Below are 26357 nucleotides of genomic sequence, written 5' to 3' on the forward strand. Positions count from 1 at the left end.
TATACCACACATGTTTTGGATGTGTTTCACCCGCCAACCGATCTCGACCGCTAACCTGTGATAAGAAAAATGGTGGCCTGGTGTGCCTAGTGCACATCTAATGCCTAAGTTAGAAATATGTATACGTTGCCTTTTTATGATAGATCAGCAAAGTTACCTTGGGTTGTTAGTGTTGTCTCTTTATATAGGCGTAGATTACTACTAATAATGATAGTTTAATCCTTTTCCCAAATCTCGGGGATTTGATTATCGCGTTTCCAGGAAAGTTGAAGAAGGAAGGGATTGCCATATTGCGGGTGACTATCTTGTTGTTTCCTTAGGAGGGAATATCTTTAGTTATTGATAACGGTTACCATATTGACTCCATTAGGTGGTGCAATTTCATGGTGGCATGCGTATGGTACCAGCCTCATTCAATATTGTTGGGCTCATATGGTGAAGATAAAAAGAGCCTCTCAAGTTACCCCTCAAATTCCTATCATGTTGGTGTGGTAGAAATTTAATAATTATGGACAATTTTTGTCTATCGCATCGTTGGTTATGATCTATTCTGTGCTCGTGTCGTGGGGGGTTGTAATGGCTCTGTGTTTGTACCTAGTCATGTCACTAGATCATGGGATCTATCCACCGTGATCACAATGTTCGTCCATTCATATTCCTCCTGGGGTCCCTCAACTGTCGCATCTCCTTTTTTAAATAGACTTTGGCTGCGTTTGGTTAGTAAACTACTCTCAACTCATCTCAACTCATCATTACAACTTTTTCAAATTCCAATACAAAATATAATAAACAATTCAACTTTTTCAAATCTCAAAATAATAATAATATTAAAAAATAATATTTTATCAATATTTTATCATCTCAACTCAACTCAACTCAACTCATTTCAACATCCAAACTCACCCTTTCTCTTCCCTCTTGTAGCCTCTTTCACTCTTGCTTGCTCGCCTTCCTCATTGTCTGTGTTCATTTTCGAAACCCTAGCTTTTCGTCCTTCGTATCACTTGTTTGTGTCAATGGCTTGCCGGAATGTTTCTCAACTTCCTTTTCGTGGATCTCCTCCTCCCCTGCCGACGGGGTCATCAACGACACCAAAGGCTTCCTTTGTCTGCGATGTGCCTTATTACAAAGGTTATGACTGGTCATCTGTCTTCACGATAGCCGATCTTGGGAAGTTGAGGAATTCATATGAATTCCTTGATTCAACGATTCTTCAGGTTCCCCAATGGGGTCGTCAACTCAAACGGTTTCGCTGAAAAGGTGGCCCTCACTGCCTATGCATTTTCTCATGGGTTACGGCTCCCTTTTTGTCGGTTAGTGCATGACATTCTTGACTACATGAAGCTAGCGCCGACTTAGCTCCACTCCAATATCTGGAGAATTATAATGTGCTGTTGTGTGGCATGGAGAATAGTCTTGGTGCCATCTCGAGAGGAGTTTCTTGACTTGACTGCTTGAGAGTTCCTCACATCCACATGGTTAGAGCGTTGGAAGATAACATTTGTAGCTTCTATTCTCGCCCTCGATATTGTCTCGTGCGATTCAAAGGTCATCATTCCAATGCCAAGCAGTGGCAGAAAAAGTTCTTTTTTTTTTTTTTTTTTTATCTCTGGCCAAGGTGGGAGTTCCTTGGTAAGGAAGGCAACAGGGCTGACTTCCCAATCCATGCCATATGGGGAAAGTCCCCACGACAAAGTAATAGCCGTTACGCTCTCTCAACGAGAGCAAGCCCGTGTTGATAGGGCTTATTCCTAGGTTGAGCAAAGCCAGGAACTCTTTGGATAGAGGCCTTGTTAATGAGAGCCCATATTGACAGATTTTTAGTTATGCCCGATCGGTCTCATGCAAGTGGTAGTTGCCTTCAGAGGGAATCGACCTCTTCCCATGACAAGAAAAGACCCGCCACAACCCCACTAGAGAAGGAGAGGAAGTAGTCTCGACATGAGGCTAAGGTGGTGCATGAGCCTTATGTGCCATGACATGCTCTAGAACAAATTTGGAGCCTACTCGCTCGACAGACAGTTGTTCTGGATCTGCTCAAATTCTCATTTGGGGAGGGGGTGGGGGGGAGTCTCTAGTCAGAGACAATTCTCTTGACTCGGACAGCCTAGGCAATTTGATGGGGCAAGCACTCACGGATTTGGCCACGACCTTCGACTTCTAATTCCCCTCTCAGGAATTCAAATCCGCCCAATCGCTAGTCTACCAAGAGTTGGTCTATGAGGAGAAGGATGCGGACATAGACGCAGCTTTCTCCCGTGGTCTTTTAAATCGATATTCCCTGTTATGTGACCTCAACTAGGGGTGTCAAGCCTGGGTCTCGACTGATGAGCCAGGGAGGTAGGGGAAGGGGAGCCCACCCCAGGCTCCATTCCCTCTACTGTCTCTAGTGGTGAAACTCTCGTACTCACCCACGACTTGGAGTCGAGCGATGGCAAAGTTTCGATTCCCTCTTCGCCATTCAATACCTCTTTGGGGAGCGAGGAGGGGCCTTCTTTGCCCCTATAGCCAAGGAGGTGGTGTCGTCCCTCTCCCGTCAATGAGCATAAAGCAGACCCCATCCATGTCAAAGTAACAGGCGGAGGGCAAAACTTACTGGTCGACCCCACTGCAATAGGCTCCTCTCAGCCTACCTCTGACCCTCTCTGCTTGGGTTTCTCTGCAGGTCGAGGCCCTCTCCTGAGGGCGAGGATTGCCCAGGTCCATCCCAACCCTCGTATGTTGAGGGAACCTCGAGGCAGCACCAGGCCAGGGATGACTCTGTTCGTGATATGGCGAATAGGTTGAGAGACTTCTTTTCCTCGGTAGGTTGTTTATCTTGCTTTGTTACTATCCTTCTTTCTCGAGTTTGGGTCCTTATATTGTTGCATGTGGCTTGGCCAGGGTGAGCTTGACCAGGAGAGGGGGGAAGTTGCTCGTGATCACTTTGAGCTAAGAGTGCTTTAGGAGTAAATATTTCATGGTAGGAACAGTTGTCCTGTCTTCAGGTAGAATTGGAGGAGAATAGAAGATGATGCCATGAACTAGCTGAGGTCACGGCGAAAACAGAGGAGGCCCATTGTCGCATGAGGCTTGACTTGAATGAAGTGAAGGGGGAATTGGAGGAGTTGTCTAAGCGACATTCAGTGATGAAGAAGGATCGCGAGTGGATGGATAAGGGCTAAAGCTCGCGATCAACAGATCAATGACTTAGAGTCTAAGATGGCTACTTCTGACGAGGAAGTCATTCAAATTTCCCCTCAACTCCTAGCGGCCAAGTATATTCACAACAAGGCCTTTGGCTATGGCTATGGGGCTGGCTTAGAGCATCCTCATTGGCTTGGCCAAATACATCTTCAAAATTTAGCTAATATCATATGAATTTGCATTTGCTAATTCGAGTTAATTCAATCCCTATATTTGATTATCCATTTACAATCTATATAATAATAAAATATTATTAATTTTATAATTTTTTATTTAATTTATTTTCATAACATTTTATAATTCTACCAATTAAATGTTAATAATAATTATATTTTAATTAAATTAATATTAAGAAATTATATTTTAAAATGTCATTTAATGCTAATAACTAAAAACTTTGATTAAACTCATCTAAAATTCTATATAAATTTCTTAACTACTAACCAAATATCTAGCAACATACTCATGTATCACATCAATAAGAAATTTGCACATACATTCACACCTACAATATATCTGCACCTACACCTTAATTAAAAAAAGAAAAATAATTTACAAAACATTTTTCACAACACTTTACACAACTATGTTTTAAATGAAGGGTATTTTTGTAAAACATCTTATGAAGGTAACATCATTTTACAAAAATACCCTCATTTTATAACATTGTTGTGCAATGGTTGTGCAATATGTTGTGTGTATATCATTACTCTTACAAAAAACACCTGCACCGATAGAAATTAGCATGTCTGCACTTCCAACACCATGTCTAGCAACGACAGACCATGTCTAACAGTAGCACAAAAAGAAACCCCCAGATTAAAACACATAACAGCAGTTACAAAAATATCAAAAGCATCCACATGAGTTGTTACTATCATAGTAAGTTACAAAAAACATCCACATGAGTTGTTACAAAAACATCCACATAATTGTTCTGAGTATTCAAAGAGCTTCAGCAGCAAAAAAAGTTCTGAGTAGTACCTGCAAAACCAGAATTTGTTCTGTGTAGACCTTAATAGTTTTCTACTATTAATTTGTTTATAGCCACATATATAAATTGTGCAAAACAAAATTACAAAACAGAATTTGTTTATAACCACATAATTAATAGTTTTCTACTATTAATTACAAAACTGTGCAATATAGTGTTGACAAAAAACCACATTTACAAAATTGCCCAAAACTATGCAAGACACTGTCAAAAACATAATTCCAAAATTGTACAAACTCTGCACCTACATACAGTGTTGATTTTTTTTACAAATTTGCAACAAATGATGTTTAGCATGTTAGATTACACAAATAACACAAAAGAATCAAGGGATTACCAGGTTCTACCAGTTATGATACTCTTCAGTGCACTTCTCCCTCCTCTAGCTACTACATCTGAAGTGATTCATTCATATGTTTCTCTAGGATTTTCATTTGAAGTAGCCTGAAGTATTCTCGCTACACCGCTTTCATGTTATCAACATTCAAACTCATGATTTCCATCTCCAACTTTTCTTCTTAAGTTCTATCATCTCAATCTTGTCCCTATCAGCTTACCGCTTCCCGTCGCTCAATCATCATTATCTTTCTATCACTTTCCATCTGACTTAACCTTTCGTCAAACTCAGTAGGTGAAGATTCTTTGCATTTCCTTTTTCTTTTTCTTTCCCTTTCGTTTTTAGCTTTCTTGCCTAGTGGCCTCTTCGCATTGACAGACATACTCTCATAAATGTTGTCAACGTTGGCATTGGCAGCTGGAACAATAGAGTAGCCTCCCTTTCTCTTTGTTGGCAAATTATCCATATGTACTTGCCACTTTGGTTGGTGCCTCAATAGGTTCCAACAATGGTCCAAATTATAGGTGATTTTTTGTGTCGATCGGTACCTTACCTTTGCCTTCTCAATCTAAACAACAATCATAAAAATATTAATATATATTTTAATAAAAATTCATAACCAAACTGAAACATACCTTGTCTTGTTCATTGGTATCGCTTGGATGCATTGATTCGACTTGGGCCAAGCAACCACAAAACTTGTTTGTGACTTTTTGAATGGTTGACCATTGATTAGTCAACGAGCCCACAGAACACTCGGGCCAGTTAGATTTTTTAAAGGTATTGAAGTAATCATGGATTCTTATCCACAATTGGGTGGACTTTTGGTCCGTCCCTTTGATAGCGTCTATGCTAATGTTGAGCCACCCTGATATAAGGAGAAGGTGAAGGACACACCCCATTGAGATTTCTTAGTTTGTGCTCTTACTTCCCATTTGGGTTGTGTCACTTTAACCTCGACCTCAACATTATCGCACAAGATACTAGCCATGGGGGGTTGTTAATACCTTCTCCACCACTTTGCAAGAGTGTGGTGAAAAAGAGATCGTCCATTATTTGTGAATCTATCCTTCATAAAACAATAACCATGCAACAAAGTCACAAACCCCAAACCAACTTCATACAATAGCAACCATTAAAAACTTTACTGAACCATAAGATCAGCATGCTAAATCAGAAACCATAAAACACTTTATTGGTACTATAAAGCATAGAAATAAAACAACAACCATAAAACATAGAAATATAACCAAGCCAATTATTTGATATGTCCATGAGCATCCATTGATTATAAAGCATGGTAAAATCAGTAGATATTAACTAAAACCACAAACCATCAACATCCATTGACTAAAACACCAATTAATTACTATAGGTCCATTGAAAATTACATAGTAGTTCATACTTAACAAAACAAAAGTCACCAAGCCAATTATGCGATCTGTCCATGAGCATACATATTAACTAAAATACAAACCAGCAACAAATGGACTATTGTAACTTTATTGAGTGATATTGGACACATGGGGACGGGCAGGGGAAGATTCCAACCAATAACCCCACTTTAAGAAGGAAGTCTTTCGTTTTTAAAAAATAATTCATTGTATAGTGAGTGTGTGTGGGTTTTCGTATGGTTACCCAAATGTGATGTCACACGGTGAGCTGTTAATGCGAGGCCCACCACTTGTTTTTCCTTTGTCTAAATTCACTAGTTTTACGCAGAAGATCATCATGATTCATGGCTTTTGTGCAATAGTTTTGCTTTTCTAAATCCCTGATTTTCTTTATCACCATCTCATATTCTCATTAGAGAGAGAGAGAGAGAGAGAGAGAGAGAGAGATCAACTACTTTTTCTCACTAATCTGAAGGGTGGGAGTATCAACTTTTACATGTATCTCTTCCTACTTTATGTCTGTTTACGGTTGCTTTCTTTTCGTGATTTTATTTTGGAAGTACTAATATTACTGCCCATTTGAGACAAAACGAAAGAAACCTACAAGTACTTTTAATATGAAAGAAACCGAGGAGATTCAGGAAAGAACATACCTTTACACTCTAAATTTCTTTTTCGGAGAATTCGAATCAATCTGCGAGAAGATGTAGATGTCCGCCTGATGTCAGTAGAACCGGAGGTGAGGGAGGAGCGAGGAAGCGTGGCAATGGTGTGAGAGGAAACCCTAGGCACAGAGAGAGAGAGAGAGAGAGAGAGAGAGAGAGAGAGAGAGAGAGCAGAGTAGAGCTTTCGTGTTGAACCAAAAGAACGAGGATGAGTTTGGTTTATGGAGTGAGAGAACGAGGATGGGTTTCGGGAGTGAGGGAGAGAATGTGCAGACAGGGTTTCGGGAGTGAGAATGTGCAATGAGGGAGAGAATGTGCAGAAAAAGGGGATGGGTTTCGAGAGTGATGGGGAGGATTTCACCAAAATGAGATTTCAGCAGGAGGGATTCCAGTAATTTTAATTGGAGTGAGAAAACATTATTTTAATGTTTGACTAAGTTACTGTTGTCCCACAAATTTGGAAAATCAATATAGTTGAAGTCTAAAATTTTATAGAAATGCTTAATCCAATGTGGTGGTTTTTGTCACATATTAGCAAAAGTTTTGCTATCATTGGATTTTGATCAAGCCAATGAGGATGCTCTTAAAAAGGTTGAGGGTCTTCTTGTTGGCGACCTCTCAGACCGATTTAAGGACATTGAACCTTGAGTCCTTCAAGCTTGATTGCGCTTCCTGCCAGTATGTTGATTCTCTAGGAAGGGACTCAATGCCTGATGCGTTTTCGTCTCCAACTCCTCCACCTCTTCCAGCTCCCACAACTTGAACAAGGCACCTTTCTTTCTTTTCCTTTTGTGTAGATTGATATTTTTCTTTGGATATTTTGTATCTCAAACAATTGGTTTTCTTAATATTTTTTTGAGTTCCGTTAATGCTTGTGTTATAGGCGTTGTGATTGCTAGGGTCATGCAGTCTAGAGTCATGTGCGCTCGTATCATTACCGCAAGTCTAAGGACTCGACCTTGGCGCACAAGGGTCCCCCAATCTATGGACTTGCACGCCTGTATCATCATAGCGAGTCTAAGGACTCGACCTTGGTGGGTGAGGGGCGTGCAGTCTAGGGGCTTGTGTGCCCGTATCATCACCATGAGTATAAGGACTCGACCTTGGTTGGCAAAGGTCACGCAGTCTGAGAACTTGCTTGCCCGTATAATCATCACGAGTCTAAGGACTCGACCTTAGTGGATGAAGGTCGTGAAGTTTGAGGACTTGCATGCCCGTATCATCATCGGGATTGTAAGGACTCGACCTCGGTCGACGATGGTTGCAAAGTCTGAGGACTCGACCTTGGTGGGCATTATCGTTCGAGATAGGAGATACATGAGGAGAAATTGACAATTTTATTCACTGTTCTTTGCTGGATAGTGGTACAAGATCAGGCATAGCACTTTTTTAGATGTTCAGCGTTCTATTAGTGTAGTAATTCTTTCCCCCGAGCGTCTTTTAGGCAATATGTACCCAGTTTATTGTTGGCAACTACAACATAAGGTCCCTCCCAACAGGGGCTGAGTTTTCCTTCCTCTTATGTGGTTGCTCTGGTTTCTCTTAAGGCCAGGCTGCCTACTTTGAAGGTCCTAGGCTTGACTCTCCCGTTGAAGTAGCGCTTTATTCTCCTTTTGTTGATGATCACTTGGGCCTCGGCTTCTTCCCATTTTTCGTCGAGTAGGTTGAGGTGCTCTTCTATTGCTCTGTTGTTCTGCCTTTGATCGAAATGCTAGATCTAGTAGCTAGGCATTTCGATTTCTATAGGGGCCACTGCTTCGCTCTCGTAGGCTAGGGCGAACAGGGTTTCTCCTGTCAAAGTTTTGACTGTGGTTCTAGATGCCACAGAACTCCTAGGAATTCTTCTGCCCATTCTTTTTTTTTTCTGTAAGTTTCCTTTTTATGATTCCGAGCAGGGATTTGTTGGTCACCTCTACTTGTCTGTTGGCTTGAGGGTGTCTTGGGACGAGTATTTGAACTGAATTCCTAGTCCAGTGCACCACTCTCAGTAATGTTCTGAGTCGAATTGTCTTCCCTCTTCCGAAATGATGCTCTGAGGAATTCTGAATCGGCAAACGATTGTTTACATAGGAACTTGGTTATGCTTCGTATCGTTATTGGGTTTTGCTTCTTCCCACTTGTTGAAATAGTTTATGGCCAAGTCAACTCCCCACTGTGGGAACGACCAAGGGGACATTATAGACGTTAGTTCCTCTAGCAGGCAGTGTGTTATTGGGATGAATACTTGGCACATCACGTACTTCTTGACAAATTCTTTTGCGTCCCAAAGGGCACGAGGCCAATAATCACCCGCTTTTACAGCCTTTCTCGCCAAGGTTTTCCCTCTAGAGTGATTCCTGCACACTCCTTCAAGTATCTCTACTAAGACGTATTCGGCTTTCTTTGGAGACATGCACCTCTATCAGGGGGTCGAGAAGCTCGGCTTATAAAGGACTCTGTCGATCTTGCTGAATTGCACGACCCTTCTTTTGATCTTCCTCGCCTCTTTTTTCTTTGCTAGAAGCTCCCTGGTATTTAGGTGTTTTACCATGTCTTGAGCCCACTCCGGTTCTCCTCGTTTTACTTCAGCGACCTCGATCCTAATAGCCAGAACTTCCATCACTCTACTGACCACTTCTCATGGCTGGGTGGACTCCTCTATTCCCAAGGCTGTTTGTGCTAGTTTGTCTGCTACATTGTTATCTACCCCTAGTATTTGCTCTATGCTAAAATAGGAACACCAGTCACATTTCTCCCATACCAGCTGCAAGTACTTTTCAGCTTCTCTCCTCTCGCCGTGTATTCTCCCAATACCTGGTTAACTACCATTTGGGAGACTGCTTTTACTTCGACCCCACTAGCCCCTAGCCCCTAGCCCCTCAGTTATTGAGAGTCTCGCCACCAATGCTTTGTACTCGACATCATGTTGGTGGTTTTGAAGGCGAGCTTTGTCATATAATGGTGTTTTTGTCCTGAGTTACTCACTATGTGCACTCCTACCCCCCCCCCCCCTCGGGAGCTCGGCAAGACGAACCATTAATGAAGACTTGCCAGGGCTTTTCCGACTGATATGGTCGGCACTGCTTTCGAGAAATTGGTAAATTCGACGACAAAGTCTGCTAAAGCCTAGCCCTTCATTGGGTGTCTTGGTAGGCACTCGATGTCGAATTTGCTTAAACTGATTGACCATCCCACCAGGCATCCAGAAGCATTCGACAACTGCAGCACTTTCTTTAGGGGATTTTTCTTCAATTCTCTGATGGGATTTGCTTGGAAGTACGGCCGTAATCGTCTGGCGACTGTTACTAGTGTGAAGGCCAACATCTCGATTCGAGGATACCTCGTCTTCACCCTTAGAGAGCCCAACTCATGTAGTAGACTAGTTTCTGAACGTTTCCTTCTTCTTTGACAAAAGCCACTGACACGACGTGGGGCGATACCGTCAGGTACACATGAAGGATGTCCCCTTGCTCGTGTTTACTTAGTAGAGGTGGGCTAGCCAGACATTGCTTTAGTGCTCGGAATGCCTAATCACATTCATTGTTCCAAGGGTGTATCTTGCTCAAGACTCTAAAAAGGAACAAACATTTATCAGTTGATCGGGATACAAACATGTTCAAAGCTACAATTCTGCCAGTTAATCACTATTTCTAGCCAATGGTTTGGAAAAGGGCCTCATTTCCATGACTACCTTAATTTTTTCCATGTTAGCTTCTATCTCTCTCTCAGACACAATGAAACCCAAGAATCTTCCCTAGTCGACACCAAAGGCACTCTTAGCTAGGTTCAACTTCATTTTGTATTGGTGTAGCATGACGAAGGCCTCCCTCAAACCCTCCAAGTGCTGGAATGGCTCTATGCTTTTAACCAGTAGGTCTTCGATGTAAACCTCCATACTTCACTCTATCTGCTTTTTGAACATTCGATTTATGAGTCTTCGATACGTTGCAGGCGTTCTTCAGCCACAGGGCATGACTTGATAGAAGTACAACCCTCGATCTGCTATGAATGAGGTCTTATCCTCATATTCATGGTTCATCTGGACCTAATTGCACCCTGAGTATGCGTCCATGAAACTCAGCATCTGATGTCTTGCAGTAGAGTCGACAATCAAATCGATCCACAGCAATGAGAAACTATCCTTTGGGCACACCTTGTTGAGGTCGATAAAGTCTACACACATCCTCCATTTTCCGTTGGAGTTTTTTACTAGTACAACGTTAGACAACCACTTAGGGTAGTGAGCCTCTCTGATGAATCATGTACCAAGCAGTCGATCAACTTCCTTGGCTATAGTCACATACTTTTTTTAACTGAACGATCTTTTCTTCTGACGGACCATCATACTCTCGAGGTAGATACAGAGGTGGTGCTCGATGATTAGTTCTATGTTCCGGGCATATCTTAATGGTTTCATGCGAACACGTCTCTGTGCTCGATTAGGAGCTACTTTAGTTCCTCTCGAATTTTAGGCTGCAGCTTGGTTCCAATTCTTGTCGAGGCCTCTTGGCGCATTGGGTTCAATGTTGCCAGTTCTAGAGGCTTGTTTGCTTCCGCTTATTGTAGGTTGCCTTTGTCTCATGCCTCCACATCTTGGTTGAGTAGAACAAGCGGTGGGGGCAGATCCTCACCCTAACTTTGTTTCTCCAATGATCGAATGCCCATTCCCCTTATTTTGAGTTCTTGCACATAGCACTCTTGTGCTAATGCTTGCTCGCCTCATACTTCCCATACTCCTGCTTCCATCGAAAAATTCATCTTCAAATTATAGGTAGTGACAGCTCTAAGACTGTTCAAGATTGGGCACCCTATTATGGCGTTATAGGATGATGGGGCTATGACTACTAGGAAGTCGGTCATGGTGGTAGCAGTGTATGCTCCTTACCTAGCTATGATAGGTAGGGTTATGAAGCCCACGGGTTGTACCGCATCCCGCATCCCAGGAGAACCCTTTCAGGGGCATGGGTGATGGTTGCAGTTTACTAGGATCAATACCCATTTTGGTAAAGGCATCCGAGAATAGGATGTCAACCGAGTTTCCATTATCGATCAGAATTCGCCTAGTAGTGTAGCTGGCAACCAACAATGTTACTACTAGTGCGTCATCATGGTGGTACAGGACCCCCTCACAGTCCTCCTCCCCAAAATAAATGTTTGCCAGGCTCTTGTGTCTCAGCTGTTTAGGAGGCCTCTCTACTGTGTAAACCTCATCTTATCTCGCCTTGCGGGTGTGTGCTTTTCAACTGGATGCGGTGGCCCTTCTCTCCACTTGAAAACCCTCCTGCTATTGTACGGATCTCGCCTAGGGGTGCATCACTTTGATTCTGGCTCTGCTGAGGGGCATCCCGATCGTACCGCCCGATTGTCTGTCTCCTCTTCGGGCTTCTGCTTCAACAATTGCCTCGATCTCGCGCTGTTCTCTGTGCTGACACTTGCTTTGGGGCCTTCAAATGTTCCGCGACCAGCCGTTCCAACTCGCCACTCCCTTTCAACTCTTTGACTCTCATTTTCATTATGTAGCAATCTTCTGTCCAGTGACTATCTGACTGGTGGTAAGTACAAAAATGTTGTCCCGTTCTTGTCGTCACCTTCTTAGGCCTGTGGTTTCCCTTCTACCCGTACATTCATATTACTGCGAACGAACCTTGAACTACGTTCCCTGTGGGGCACTCATGTTTCCCACTTAATGCTTTGCCCACCTTTCTCTAGTGCTCTTCTTTTGCTTGACCTTTAAGGGTCCTTTCTAGTGTCTTTCATTTCAACTTTACGCGATGCAACCAATGCCTAAAGTGTCTTCGGCATTGACAAAGTCGTCTTCTCTGTCCATGAACTCTCTCAACATTGACAGAGTTCTCCTCACTAATTTTGCCATGAATGGAATTCGAGGCCATATGCCCCCCAGCAAGGCTACTAACGTGATTTTTTTGTCTTGGTTGTCAGTGGTTAACAGTTCCTTGCTAAACTGGGTGAGGTATGTTTTTAAGCTTTTGCCCTTCTTCTACTTGGTTGTCAAGATGTACGCTGCTAGTCCCCTCCACCTCCTGCTAGCCATAAACTGGGTCTCGAGATCCAACGTATAATTCTATTTGTGGGACCTTAAACCTTGGAGGAAGTGGGCATCCATCACTTCCGTGCTATAAGCCAAATCCATGCGGTTGAGCAGCTAATCAACCAAGGATGACCCCCCATTTTTTTGGCCATCTCCTCATACTTCTCGACAAGACTACACAATTCGTCATGCAGTTTCTTCTTCTCCATATCTTCAGCATTCGTTCTGCCAGCACTCTGTGCCTCCCCGTCTGGTTGTTCCAACGTCACTTTCTTTAATCACTCCTCCATTTGATCTACAAGTTGCACTTCCATATTCATCGATGTGTCTTCTTGATCACAGGTTGCATGAGAAAGTGTCGTAGTAGGCATGCGAAGATCAAGTTGATACGTTGCAGAAAAACGATCCCACAACTAGCGCAACTATTTTGGACGTGTTTCACCGCCAACTGATCTTGACGGCTAACCTGTGACAAGAAAAGATGGTGGCTCGATGTGACTAGTGCACCTTCGATACCTAAGTTAGAAATATATTTACACTACATTTTTCCAAATCTCGGGGACTCGATTATCACATTCTCAAGATAGTTGAAGAAGGAAGGGATTACCATATCATGGGCGAATACCTCGCTCTTTTCTTAGGAGGGGATATCTTTAGTTATCGATGACGATTTCTATAGTGATGCAATTTCATGATGGCGTGCATATTTTCAACCCATTGGGCCTCCCGTACGGGCCTCATTCAGTATTGCTAGGCTCATATGGTGAAGATAGAAGAGCCTCTCCAACACAGATATTAATATGCCACACAGACATCATGAATACCATAAAGGCATTGATGTACCACACAGATATAACCATCATGGATAGATACATAAAAGTATAACCAAAAATTCTGGACAACCTTATTATTATAGGTTTCCTTGCAAAATGCTCACTTCTCCATATAATAATTACTACAACTACTAGAGTCTCCTTTATAGCCATTTCTCAAAATAACTCATCTAATATTTTCAGTCTAGAATATTTCTTTCTACTACTGTCTGCGTAAAGAATATTTCTAAAAAATGAGTGAAATCATCACTTACCTTGATTTTCTCACAGCCCAACACGTAGTGAATCTGCTGTGTAATCCTTTCAACCTTTCGGAGATAACAATGGTTGACGTATAAATCACGTACGAAGCTTTTTTTGTTGATTTCTTTCTACTCGGTCGATTATTTTTTTGCTGATTTAAAAAATGAAGAGAGAGAGTGTAATGGGCCTCTTCAGTGACTTATTCGAGATGTCAATCTCCAAGAATGAGAAGAGAAGAGAAAGAGAATAGAAAGAAGAAGAATCAAATAAAAGGAATGATCAATAAACTTTTCATGCATTTCTCTTTATTCATACGGTATTTATATTCATCATTGTGTTACACGACACCGTTTCACTACCACTTAAGGCCTTTACTTACAACTTAAACGACACCACTTTATTACATTGTTCTCAACGACAGACGTTTAGTTGATTAGTAATTCAACTAATTTAACTGTATTACAAAATGTCGTTTAACACTACAAGTCTTCATAATAGCAGCCCGAACTCCGCATAACAGCAGCCTTCCTAACAGCAGCTCCTTACACACTCCTCTCCTTCAAAGCACCCTGCCCACAAGGTGGGGAAATTTCTCCCTAAGCTTCCAGTATGACTCCCATGTGGCATCCTCTGGTGCAACCCCTTGCCATTGAACTAGAACTTCCACCAAAGCTTTATTGTTCACCTTCCTACTTCTCCTCTACAGAACTAGTTGTGGCTCAGGCTGTATTTCTCCCTCTTCATCAACTGGTGGCAAGGTTGACAATGGGGAAATATGTTGGCCTAACTTCTTCTTTAAAGAAGAAACATGAAAAATAGGATGTAAACGAGATTGAGATGGCAGATCCAATTTATAAGCAACCTTTCCAATCCTATGTAATATCTGAAATGGGCCATAAAACTTAGGTGACAGCTTCATATTTCTTCTAACTGCAAGGGAACTTTGTCTATAAGGTTGAAGCTTTAAGAATACCCAATCTCCCACTGAAAACTCCCTCTCAGTGTGACTTTTATCAAAAAATAGTTTCATTCTCTCCTGAGCTAGTATCAAATTATTCTTCAAAACTGCCCAAAATTTCTTCTCTGGTTCTGAGTAACTCTTCCACAGCCTGATTTTGAGATAAACCAGGAATATACTGCTGTAATTTCACGGGAGGAACACCATACACTGCCTCATATGGTGTCATTTTTGTTGAAGCATGACAGGTGGTATTATACCACCATTCTGCAAGTGGTAGCCACTCAAACCAGCCCTTAGGCTTGTCACCTGACAAGCACCTTAAAAAATGTTCAAACACTTGTTTACTGCCTCAGTTTGTGGATGGTAAACTGAAGAGTAAGACAAGTTAACTCCCTGCAATTTAAAGAACTCCTTCCAGAATGAACTTGTGAAAGTTGCCCCTCGATCAGAAACAATGCTGCTGCGCATCCCATGCAGTTTGAAAATATTATTTAGAAACAATGCAGCAACCGTGGCTGCTGTAAAAGGATGTTTTAAGGCTAAAAAATGTGCATACTTTGATACCCTATCCACCACCACCATCACTACAGAAAATCCTTTTGATACTGGCAGTCCTTCAACAAAATCCATAGACACATCAGTCCATATTTGTTGAGGAATGGGCAAGGGCTGTAACAAACCAGCGGGCAAAATATTCTCACTCTTGTTTCTTTGACAAACTTCACATTCACAAATAAACTTCTTCACTTCTATCTTCAAACCAGGCCAATAAAAGTTTATTCTTGCCCTATGCAAGGATTTGTGAAATCCTGAATGTCCAGCCAATGGGCTTGCATGAACGTAGTGTAAAACTTTCAGCTTCAATTCTGAACAATTGGGAATGTAAATCCTCCATTTCCTAAAAAGAATGCCTTGTTTAAGAGTCAAGTTTGAAGGAGATTGACCTTGTTGAAATTCATTCAGCAGCTGCTTAATAACTGGATCTTTGTCATAAGCCTTTCGAATTTCCTCAAGCCATGTTGGATTAGGAATAGAAATAGCATTCAATGACATAAGGTCTTCACACTCATTCTTTCTGGACAAGGCATCTGCTACTTTATTGTCCACCCCTTTCTTGTATTCAATGGTAAACTCATAGCCCAAAAGTTTTGCAAGCCATTTTTGTTGAGCTGCTATGCCCACTTTCTGCTCAAGCAGATACTTCAAACTATGGTGGTCTGTTCTCACCACAAAGGTACCACCAAGAAGGTAAGGTCTCCATTTTTTTACTGCAAGCACCAATGCCAAAAACTCATTTTCATATGTTGACAGCAATAAGTTCTTCCCTTTCAAAGCTTGGCTCAAGAAGGCTAAAGGCCTTTGGTCTTGCATCAACACAGCCCCTACTCCATTTGCACAAGCATCACATTCAATAATAAAGCCCTTTGTAAAATCTGGCAATGCTAAAACTGGTGGGCTGGTAACAGCAGCCTTTAATTCCCCAAATGCTTTTGTAGCTTCTGAGTTCCACACAAAAGCATCTTTCTTCAATAAAGCTGTCAATGGTGCAGCTATAAGCCCATAGCATTTAATGAACTTTCTGTAGTAACCTGTCAAACCAAGAAAGCCCCTCAGACCTTTCACGTTCTTTGGCAGAGGCCAACTGATCATGGCTTCTAACTTCTTTGGATCTGCTTTAACTCCTCCCTTTGAAATCAAATGGCCAAGATAATCTCCTCACTAGCAAAATGACACTTTGACCTCTTGGCATACAACTTCTGCATCTCCAAGATTTCCAACACAGCAGATAAATGTTGACAATGAGACTCTATATCCTTACTATACACAAGGATATCATAAAAAAAAACAATTACAAATTTCCTTAAAAATGGCCTAAATACATCATTCATGAGACCTTGGAATGTTGAAGGTGCATTTGTGAGACCAAATGGCATTACAAGAAATTCATAATGCCCTTCATATGTTCTAAATGCAGTTTTAGGAATATTATCATCCCTCATTCATATTTGATGATAGCCTGATCTCAGATCAAGCTTAGAAAAAATTGCTGCTCCAAACAACTCATCAATTAATTCATCTACAACAGGTATGGGGTACTTATCTTTTATTGTAGCCTCATTGAGAACCTTGTAATCGATGCACATCCTCCAAGAGCCATCTGCTTTCTTTACTAGTAGAACAAGAGATGAAAAAGGGGACTGGCTTGGCCTTATAACACCAAATAGTAGCAATTCTTTGACTATCTTCTCAAGTTCAGCCTTCTAGTAATAAGGATATCTGTATGGCCTTACACTTACAGGTACAGATCCTTGCTTCAGATTGATTTGGTGATCATGTGATCTTTGAGGAGGCAAGCCACTTGGTTCCTCAAAAACCTTGCTGAACCTACTCAGCAACTGTGTTATCATCTCAGGTTCTTGAACAAAATCTTCTTGGGAATTTACTGAAATCATATGCAAGAACATACTTCGATGTTCCAGTCCAGTAATACTAGAGATGTCAGCATCTTTAATAACAAGGTTACAAGGAAAAGATAAGCCTTGCCAAGATATAGCTCTTCCTTCAACTTGAAATTGCATTTGCAGCTTCTGAAAATCCCAAAGAATAGGCCCTAGGGACAATAACCATTGCACCCCTAAAACAACATCACAACTCCCTAACTCCAATGTACAAAAATCTGATACAATTGTTGTGCCTTGAATCTGAATTTCCACTGCACTACACACTCCTTCACTACTAACCACATCTCCATTGGCAATTTTAACTTGCATAGGGTTGGCTTTGTGTAAACATAATCCTGAGTTAACAGCCACCATAGTATCCACAAAGTTGTGGGTACTATCACTGTCAATAAGTATTAATACTTCTTTCTTCTTTAACTGTCCAATAACCTTCATGGTTTTAGGACTTGGTGTTCCCATCATTGCTTGAATTGAAATGGAAGCAATCTGAGCAGGTCCAGGCAATTGATCCTGCTCCTCTTCAATACTCTGATTAGGTTCCAATTCTGCCAAACCATCCACCCCTTCTAAAAAATCCATACCCTCCATCACATACAACTTAGGTCTAGCACATTTGTGGCCCGGATGCCACTTGTCCTCACAGAAATAACACAGGCCCTTCTTCCTTCGATCTTGCATCTGAGCTTCAGAAATCCTCTGATATGGCATTCTTGAAATGGGCTGGCCCTTAGGAGCACCCAAGATTGAGTTGGAAGGACCAGACTTATTGGTATTTCCATTCCATAACTGTTGGTGGCCTTCAAAAGAATTACTTTTCCAAGACTTTTTAGTGCTCCACACATACTGTTCTTGGATTTTAGCTAGGCCAAATGCATCATTCAAGTTAGACGGCTTCAACATTCTGACTGGCAACCTTATTTCATCTCTCAACCCACTAAGAAAACAACTTAGTTTGTTTTTCTCAAAAATGCCTTTTATTCTGTTGGAAAGCAATTCAAATTCAATTTTATAAGTGGTAACAGAACTCACTTGCTTCAATCTTGTCAAAGATTCCATAGGATCATCATATGGGGATGACCCAAACCTTACTTGCAAGGCTTGAACAAACTCATCCCACGAATGGAAAACACCTGCTTCACTCGCATCCTGGAACCAAATTAAAGCTTCATCATCCAAATGAAAAGAAGCTATAAAGATTCTTTGACCTGGGGGAATTTGATGGAAGAGGAAATACTGATTCACTCTATACACCCAAGCCAACGAATTATGCCCAGAAAATCTTGGAATCTCCAACCTAACACGCTTAGGTAACCCTCTATCACCCAGTTCCTTATAATGAGTCTCACCAACACCTTCAAGAGTCGTATCATGTCCATTTATATTCCCAGCAAAATCATCATTACCTCTTGCATTGTTCACTGACAGTCTTGTAAGCTACTGCAAGATTTCAGCCATTCTTTGATCTTGAGCTTCCCGATCACTTATTGCGGTTTCTTGTTGTTGCACCAGAATTGAAATAGTATCTTCAAGTTGTTCCTGCTGTCTATCCTATTGTTGCCTTAATTGAACCAACGCTTCATTCAACTGAGAAAAAGATCGAGTCCCTTCTGCCATGGCTTTGGATACCAACTGTAATGGGCCTCTTCAGTGACTTATTTGAGATGTCAATCTCCAAGAATGAGAAGAGAAGAGAAAGAGAATAGAAAGAAGAAGAATCAGATAGAATGAATGATCAATAAACTTTTCATGCCTTTCTCTTTATTCATACGGTATTTATATTCATCATTGTGTTACACGACACCGTTTCACTACCACTTAAGGCCTCTACTTACAACTTAAACGACACCACTTTATTACATTGTTCTCAACGACAGACGTTTAGTTGATTAGTAATTCAACTAATTTAACTGTATTACAAAATGTCGTTTAACACTACAGGTCTTCATAACAGCAGCACGAACTCCTCATAACAGCAGCCTTCCTAACAGCAGCTCCTTACAGAAAGAGAGAGATTCCTAGTAAAAGGTCTCAATTTGAGAGATTTTGATAAGGGGTTGAAGGAGAGAGAAAATTCGTGTGTCCGTGAAATTTGGGTGGAGAAGAGAGAGAATGAGAGAGATGTGTCTGTGGAGAGAGGCCCCAAATGGGGCTGGAGGAGTTACGAGAAAAAGAAAGAAAAATGGTGAGAGAGGAATAGAAAAGTGGGGAATGGGGAGTTAAGTGGGAAATTTGGCTGTCATTTCTTCCTCATACTCCGAACATCTTCTCTTAGTGCTTGATTTTTCCAAAGAACTTTAACAAAAGGTATTACCTTAGAGCGTAACACTTGCTTTTTGCGATCTAAAATTCTGATTGGGGTTTCCTCACATAACAAAATCTCCTCCAAGTTGCAATGGCCCATAATCTAATATGTGAGAGGGCTTAGATATGTATTTCCTAAGCATCGATATATGAAAGACGTTATGTATCTTGGACAAGGTGGGTGGTAATGCAAGTCGATTGCAATTGGACCAACTCTTTCTAAAATCTCAAATGGTCCTACATAACGGGATCTCAATTTTCCGTTTTTACCAAATCTCATAACACCTTTCATTGGTGCAACTCGCAAAAATACTTTTTCTCCAATTTAAAACTCCAAATTTTTTCTTCACTTATCCACGTAACTCTTTTGTCTGCTTTGAGCTATTTACAGTCTCCTTCGAATTACTTCAACTTTTTCACAGGTTCTTTCAACAATTTCAGGTCCTAAATGTTTCCTCTCTCCAACTTCATCCCAACAGAGTGGAGATCTACACATTCTCTCATATAAAGCCTCATAAGGTGTCATCTCAATGCTTGCCTAATAGCTATTATTATATGCAAATTCCACTAAAGGTCAGTGATCAATCCAACTACCTTTAAAACCCATGTTACAAGCTCTCAATATATCCTCAAGAGTTTGGATGGTTCTTCAGATTGTCCATCCATCTAGGGATGGAATTCGACGATAAAATTCAATTTTGTGCCTAAAGTCCTTTATAATTTATCTCAAAATTGGGAGGTAAACCGGCGATCTCTATCTAAAATGATAGTAACTGGTACACCATGTAACCTCACAATTTCTTCTATATAGAGTTGGGCAAATTTGTCAAGGAAATAATTTATTTTAATTGGAAGAAAGTTTGCTGACTTTGTCAATCTATCAACCACTACCCAAATTGCGTCTTGACCTTTTATTGACCTTGGTAACCCTGATACAAAATCCATACATATATGATGCCACTTCCATTCTGGAATAGGAAGTGATTGTAATAATCCTGAAGGTCGTTGGTGTTCCACTTTCACCTATTGTCAAGTCAAGCATTACTCTACAAATTTGGCAATTTCTCGTATCATTCCACCAATAGGTTTCCCGAATATCTTGGTACATTTTTGTACTCCTAGGGCGTACTATGTAACTAGAGTTATGGGTTTTCTTGAAAAGTTGTCTTTTTATTTCTGCATCATTTGGCACACAAAATTGGCCTCTAAACCTCAAAACTCCATCTTTTGATACGTTCAAATCTTATTTCTCCCCTTTACGTACTTCTCCCAAAAACCTTAATAATTTCACATCATTACCTTGATAGTTGATTATTTAATCATAATCCTTAATTAGCCCCGACCATCTCCGTTGTCTCATATTTAATTCTTTTTGGGTGAAGAAGTATTTTAGACTTTTGTGATCAGTATAAATTTCACATTTCTCATCGTATAAATAGTGCCTCCAAATTTTTAGTGCAAAAACCATGGCAGCTAGTTCTAAGTCATGAGTTGAACAATTTAGCTCACAAATCTTCAATTTGTGGGTGGAATAAGCAATCACCTTTTCATGTTGCATCAACACACAACCCAATTCTTTTTTTGAAGCATCATTATAAATAAAGAAGCCACCAGAATCTAAATGTATAGTTAGCACTGGTGCAGTAACTAACCTTTGTTTAAGCTCTTGGAAACTGCTCTCAAATTCATTAGTCCATTCGAGTTTGGTATTTTTCTTAGTCCGCTGAGTCAAAGGTACTGCTATACGAGAAAATCACTCTACGAACCTCCTATAATACCCAAGAAGGCCTAAGAAACTCCTAACCTCACTCACATTAGTCGTCCTAATCGAAGTAGTCACAGACTCAATTTTACTAGGGTCTATCATAATTCCATCTTTGATACGACATGTCCTAGAAAACCAATTTGATTGAGCTCAAACTCGCATTTCTTCAATTTTTCATATAATTCTTTTCCTTCAAAACTTGTAATACAAATTTTAAATGTTCCTCCCAACTACTGGATTAAACCAAAATGTCGTTAATAAACACAATCACAAATTGATCTAGGTACTCCCGAAAAGCTCTATTCATTAAATGCATGAAGGTAGCCAGGGCATTGGTTAATCCAAAAGGCATAATCAAAAACTCATAATGCCCATATCTAGTTCTAAAAGCGGTCATTGGCACATCTTCATTTCATACCCTTAGCTGATGATTTCCCGAATGTAGGTCAATCTTAGAAAATACTTGTGCTCCTTGTAATTGGTCAAACAAGACATCAATGCGGGGAAAAGGGTACTTATTCCGTATATTAACCTATTCAACTCAGCATAATCTAGGCATAGTCTCATACTCCCATTCTTTTTCCTTACAAATAACATGGGGGCTCCCCAAGGAGATATGTTGAGTCATATAAATCTTTTATCTAACAATTCTTGCAATTTTTCCTTAAGCTCATTTAACTCCATTGGCATCATGCTATAAGGTGCCCTAAAAATAGGATTAGTATTAGGGACAAGATCAATAGAAAACGCTATCTCTCGATTCGAGGGCAGTCCAAGTAACTCATCAGAAAACACTTCAAGAAAATCTCTAACTATGGGTATACCGTATATCCTCAAGTTTCGACTCTTTCTTTCAAACATCTATTATGCTAGCCAAGAACCCATAACCTGCTTTCCTAAGTAATCGATTGGCTTTTAAAGTTGACACTATGCATAATGGGGACTTGATAGATGAACCTTTAAATTTAAAATCTGTCTCTCCTAGAGGCTTAAATGCTACTTCCTTTTCAAAGCACTGAATGCTAGCATGATAAGTAGCTAACCAATTCATTCCTAAAATTATATCAAAGTCATCATGTCCAACAATATCAAGTCCGCTAAAAAATCCCTACCCTCAATGTTAAGCTCACATGAGTATGAAGTCCGCTAAAAATTCTCTACCCTCAATGTTAAGCTCACATGACCTAAGTACAAGATTGGTCACCATAGTATCTCCCATTGGAGTCAAGATTGATAACACATGGTCAAGTTGTTCAGGCTTTCTATTACAATTGTTAGCAAGTTTAAAAAAAATATATCAATGTGTTGATCCTGAATCGAAAAGTACTCTAGAATATGTTGAGAACAAAGCGAGCATACAGGGTCTGTAGCTTGAGCATCCTCAATAGTCATAGCATACACATGTCCTTGTACTCTGTTTGCGCTCCTATAGTTTAGGCATTCATGCACGAGATGTCCATGTTGCTTGCACGAGTAACATATAATGGCCCTAGAGCTGCAAGGTTGTCCTATGTGACTTTTTCCACAACGTTGACATGACCTCCCATTAGTAGGTTGAGAGGATTGTCTTTCTTGCTCATCCTTGTTAAATAACTTCTTCTTGAAGTGTTGTCCATGATCCTTATCTTGTTGGCCACCAGATTGCCATTATCTTTTCTTGTTTTCATTAGTAGCATTACGACACTTGAAATCTTCCTCAAATGCGATTGCCTTGTTCTCTGTTTCAATATGCATGTTGACTTCTGCAGCCATTATGAGATGGTGAATCTTGTCACTGAGTGGCCTAAGTGTCGACTACAATATCCAAAAATTTGGCATTTCGCTTGCTTCCTCTTGTTCGTGCTGTGGAATAAGGGACATTGAGACTCTTGATCACGTGTTTGGATCGATGCAGTTTGCTCTAGACATTTGGAAGCATTACTCTCATAAGATTGGTGTCCAATTTAATCCTCAAAGCTCTTGAAAAGATAGATTTTTTGCTTGGATTGGCAAAGCAAAAATGAACTCTCAGGTGGGAGCCATCATCGACGTTTTGCCTTCCATTATCATTTGGGCCCTATGGTATAGACATTGTAAAATACGTATGGAGGGGGCAGAATCTTCTTATGAAAGCTGCATTTTTCAAATTAATTTCTGGTTGAAAGAAATTGCAAGCAGGTTGCAGCATTTTAAGAACTTTTCTGAGGGTGACAAGTTTATTCTTAACAGTTTAAATATCCCCTTTAAATGTGTGCAAAACCGTGGCTTCATTTGGGTTGCATGGAGGTCGCCGGTCACTAAGAGATGGAAGCTGAACATAGATGGGAGCAGTCTCGACAATCCAGGAGCAAGCAGCGGAGGGGGTATCTTGAGGAACCATACGGGTGACTTTGTGTTTGCTTTTGCTCACTATATGGGTACAGGCACTAATACACGAGCATAGTTGTTGGCGGTCTAAGATGGTTTAAGCATGTGTGAGAGATTGGGTTTTTTCAACCTAGACCTCGAAAGTGATTCAAGAGTAATTTTGGGTTGGTTGAAGAATTGTACTTGCACTCTTTGGTACCTATGGGATTTCTGGGAGGAAATTCAATCTCTTCTACAACGTTTCAACATAACTTTTTGCTTTATTCCTAGAGAAGGAAAAATGGTGGCAGACGACCTTTCAAAACTGGGAGCTATAGGCAATAAAAAAAAAAATTCACTCTTCGGCTGGTTTGGATAAGGAGGCTTATGGTCATTTTCGCATGAACAAATGAGGTTTTCCTATGCTGCGATCTTGTTAACATCTTGGTGCTTTTTTTGTTCTGTTTTGCTATTGGTTGTAGTTTTGTATTTCTTATCCTTGGTTGTTGCTTATGGTTTTATCTTTGTAATCACGGTTTTCCTTCACCTGAAGTGAAGGTTTACTAATATACATACGAGGCTTGGCCTCTTACTAAAAAAAAGAAAAAAAAAAAAAAGAATCTTGTCACTGAGGCCCCTCTGGATTTTTCAAACTCTCCTTACTTCATTTGGAATCAGATGAGGTGCAAAATGAGAGCTCCACAAATTTCAGGGCATATTGTTCAACTATCATTGACCCTTGGACTCTATCATGAATTCCCTTTCCCTTCTATCTTTTTCTACTTCTGGGTAGTAATTCTCATTGAAGGCTTCCTTAAATTTATCCCAAGAAATAGGAGTATCATCCCCAAGTTCCTCCCCTAGTAGTATCTATGTACCATCCCACCACCTTTCTGCAGTCTTCCAAGGTGAAGGTGGCAGGTTTGACTTTCTGAGTGTCAGTGCAGTCCAAGACCCTCAGTAATTTCTCCAACCTTGTCAACCAATTTCACCGCTGCAATTGGGTTAGATTCCCTTCTAAAAGTAGGCGGATTATGCTTCCTGAATTCTCTAAAAGTACAACCTTCTTGTTTCTATGTTCTATCGGCAGCCCATGCAATTCTGGATTAATATAACTTATCTGCTACTTGGTCAATTTCGTTGATTCCAGAACTATTTAACAATTCTTCCTTAGGGCAACCTTCTTCTTTTGCTTTGGTGGCATTTTCAACCTATTTTAATTCAACACAAGATAAGTGGAGCACCGTTTAACTCTCACCAATTAATAAATAGTTATTATTACATTTGTAAACAGGCCCCTGGCAACTTTAATATAATATATATATATATATATATATAATATAACCTAGTAGAACCTAGTGACTAAATAGAATTTAAGACTATATCTTAAAAAAATATACTCCTCTAAAAAAAATCTTAAGTCGTTCTTATAATTAAATATTGAAACCTAATATCTCATAATCATATCTTAGAGTTTTGTAATATTATAACCTATGCTCCGACATTAATCAAAGCCACTCCTATGTGTCAACAGAATCATAGCATATCTCTAATGATTGAGAAGAAGTACAGAAAAGAAGCTGGTCATATCAGTACTAGAGTGTAGGAGAGTTTTTCCTCTTTTCACAAGTTATTTAGTGTTTTGCTAGAGTTTTGGCTAAATCGTTTAGGCTATTGTTTAGTGTGTCCTAGCTAGGAGAGGAGATCAAAGTAATTCTTGTATGAGTAGGGCAATATGTACTTACAATTTTACATACAAGATTCATTTTATCAATTTTATTTTTTTAATTCAAGTTCTGAATTTCAGCTTTCATAACTTTTAGCATATTAATAATTGTCACGTCAACACATATTATTTTGTAAGTAAAATTGTAAGTACAAATAGTATTTTCCTTCTTGTATTTGATCAAACTACAAGAAGGAAAATACTCTCTTTAAAGAGAGTATTGATATGTTCTTAAACCACAAGTCTCTCAAAGTTAAAGATCTAATTAGAATTTTCATTAGAGTTCTTGGAGATCAGGAATCCATATAGAAGATCAGTTGGCCATAGGTTTTGGAGTTGTTGCAACAAAAGGCAAGTGGTCACTTCTCGATCGATCTGGTACAAAGCAAATTTGTCACTAAATTTTTCAAAAGTTTTCTACTTTTTCACTAAATTTATGTATCTTATTAATTTGTTCCTTTCCTTTTTTATATAATAATTTTGTGATCATGTTGTGTGGTTGCTTATTTTTAAATTGGTGTTAATTATTCAAAAATATTGACAAAAACACCTTATATATAATCACCCAGCTTTTGGTGTTTATAATCAGAGAGTCTCTATCATGATAATTTTCATAATTTAACAATTTTTCATCTTGTTTTTTATAAATTTATTGCCATTATTTTGTTCACCTTTATTCAACCCTTTGTGGGAGTTGGGGGAGGATACCCTCCTTCTTTGGGTGGTGTGGCCATCCAAGGAGCCACGCACTACAAGAAAAATTATTATTTGTAACAAGTTATTTGTCATAACTATATGGGACGAGAATAAACTTATTTTAATAGAAAAATGATCACTATCGTAACAAATAACTGATTACAAATAAATTTTTTTCTTGTAGTGAGTCACCACCACCTAAAAGAGAGAAGATCAACTCCCCAAATTTGCTGCCTTGGAGGGGATAAGTACTCCTTCTATGGCTTCTCCTCTTACCATCTCAAAAGACGATAGAGGGCAGGACTATGCTCTTTTTTTTCTGTCTCTCTTTTTGTCAGTTTTTAATATATTTTGTCTTTTAATTTTAGTTATTTGAAAAATATGTTTTCATTATTTTCAAATTATTATTTTTTACATCTCGCGCACATGTGATCAATCTAT

The 26357-nt window shown here is 40.0% G+C and overlaps 1 protein-coding gene across 1 annotated transcript; it reads right to left on the reverse strand.

Moving 5' to 3' along the window:
- Positions 1–14732: 14732 nt before the first annotated feature.
- LOC118349426 lies at positions 14733–18717 on the reverse strand. Its single transcript, XM_035693846.1, has 4 exons — positions 18673–18717; positions 16939–18537; positions 15067–16327; positions 14733–14947 (listed from the first exon to the last, which is right to left on the reverse strand). Exons 1-4 carry the CDS (start codon positions 18715–18717, stop codon positions 14733–14735), a joined length of 3120 nt encoding a protein of 1039 aa, XP_035549739.1.
- Between the last annotated feature and the right edge of the window lie 7640 nt (positions 18718–26357).

Source organism: Juglans regia, chromosome 9 (assembly GCF_001411555.2).
Source record: "Juglans regia cultivar Chandler chromosome 9, Walnut 2.0, whole genome shotgun sequence".
Taxonomy (NCBI): domain Eukaryota; kingdom Viridiplantae; phylum Streptophyta; class Magnoliopsida; order Fagales; family Juglandaceae; genus Juglans; species Juglans regia.

What these genes read in the sequence shown, in the direction of transcription:
- LOC118349426 (XM_035693846.1), bottom strand. Translation starts at nt 18,717, where the DNA reads ATGGCAGAAGGGACTCGATCTTTTTCTCAGTTGAATGAAGCGTTG. An exon ending in CTCAGTTGAATGAAGCGTTG is followed by an intron (nt 18,538 to 18,672) that starts GTTCAATTAAGG and finishes ATCTTGCAGTAG; the next exon opens with CTTACAAGACTGTCAGTGAA. An exon ending in TCGAGGGGCAACTTTCACAA is followed by an intron (nt 14,948 to 15,066) that starts GTTCATTCTGGA and finishes GGTGCTTGTCAG; the next exon opens with GTGACAAGCCTAAGGGCTGG.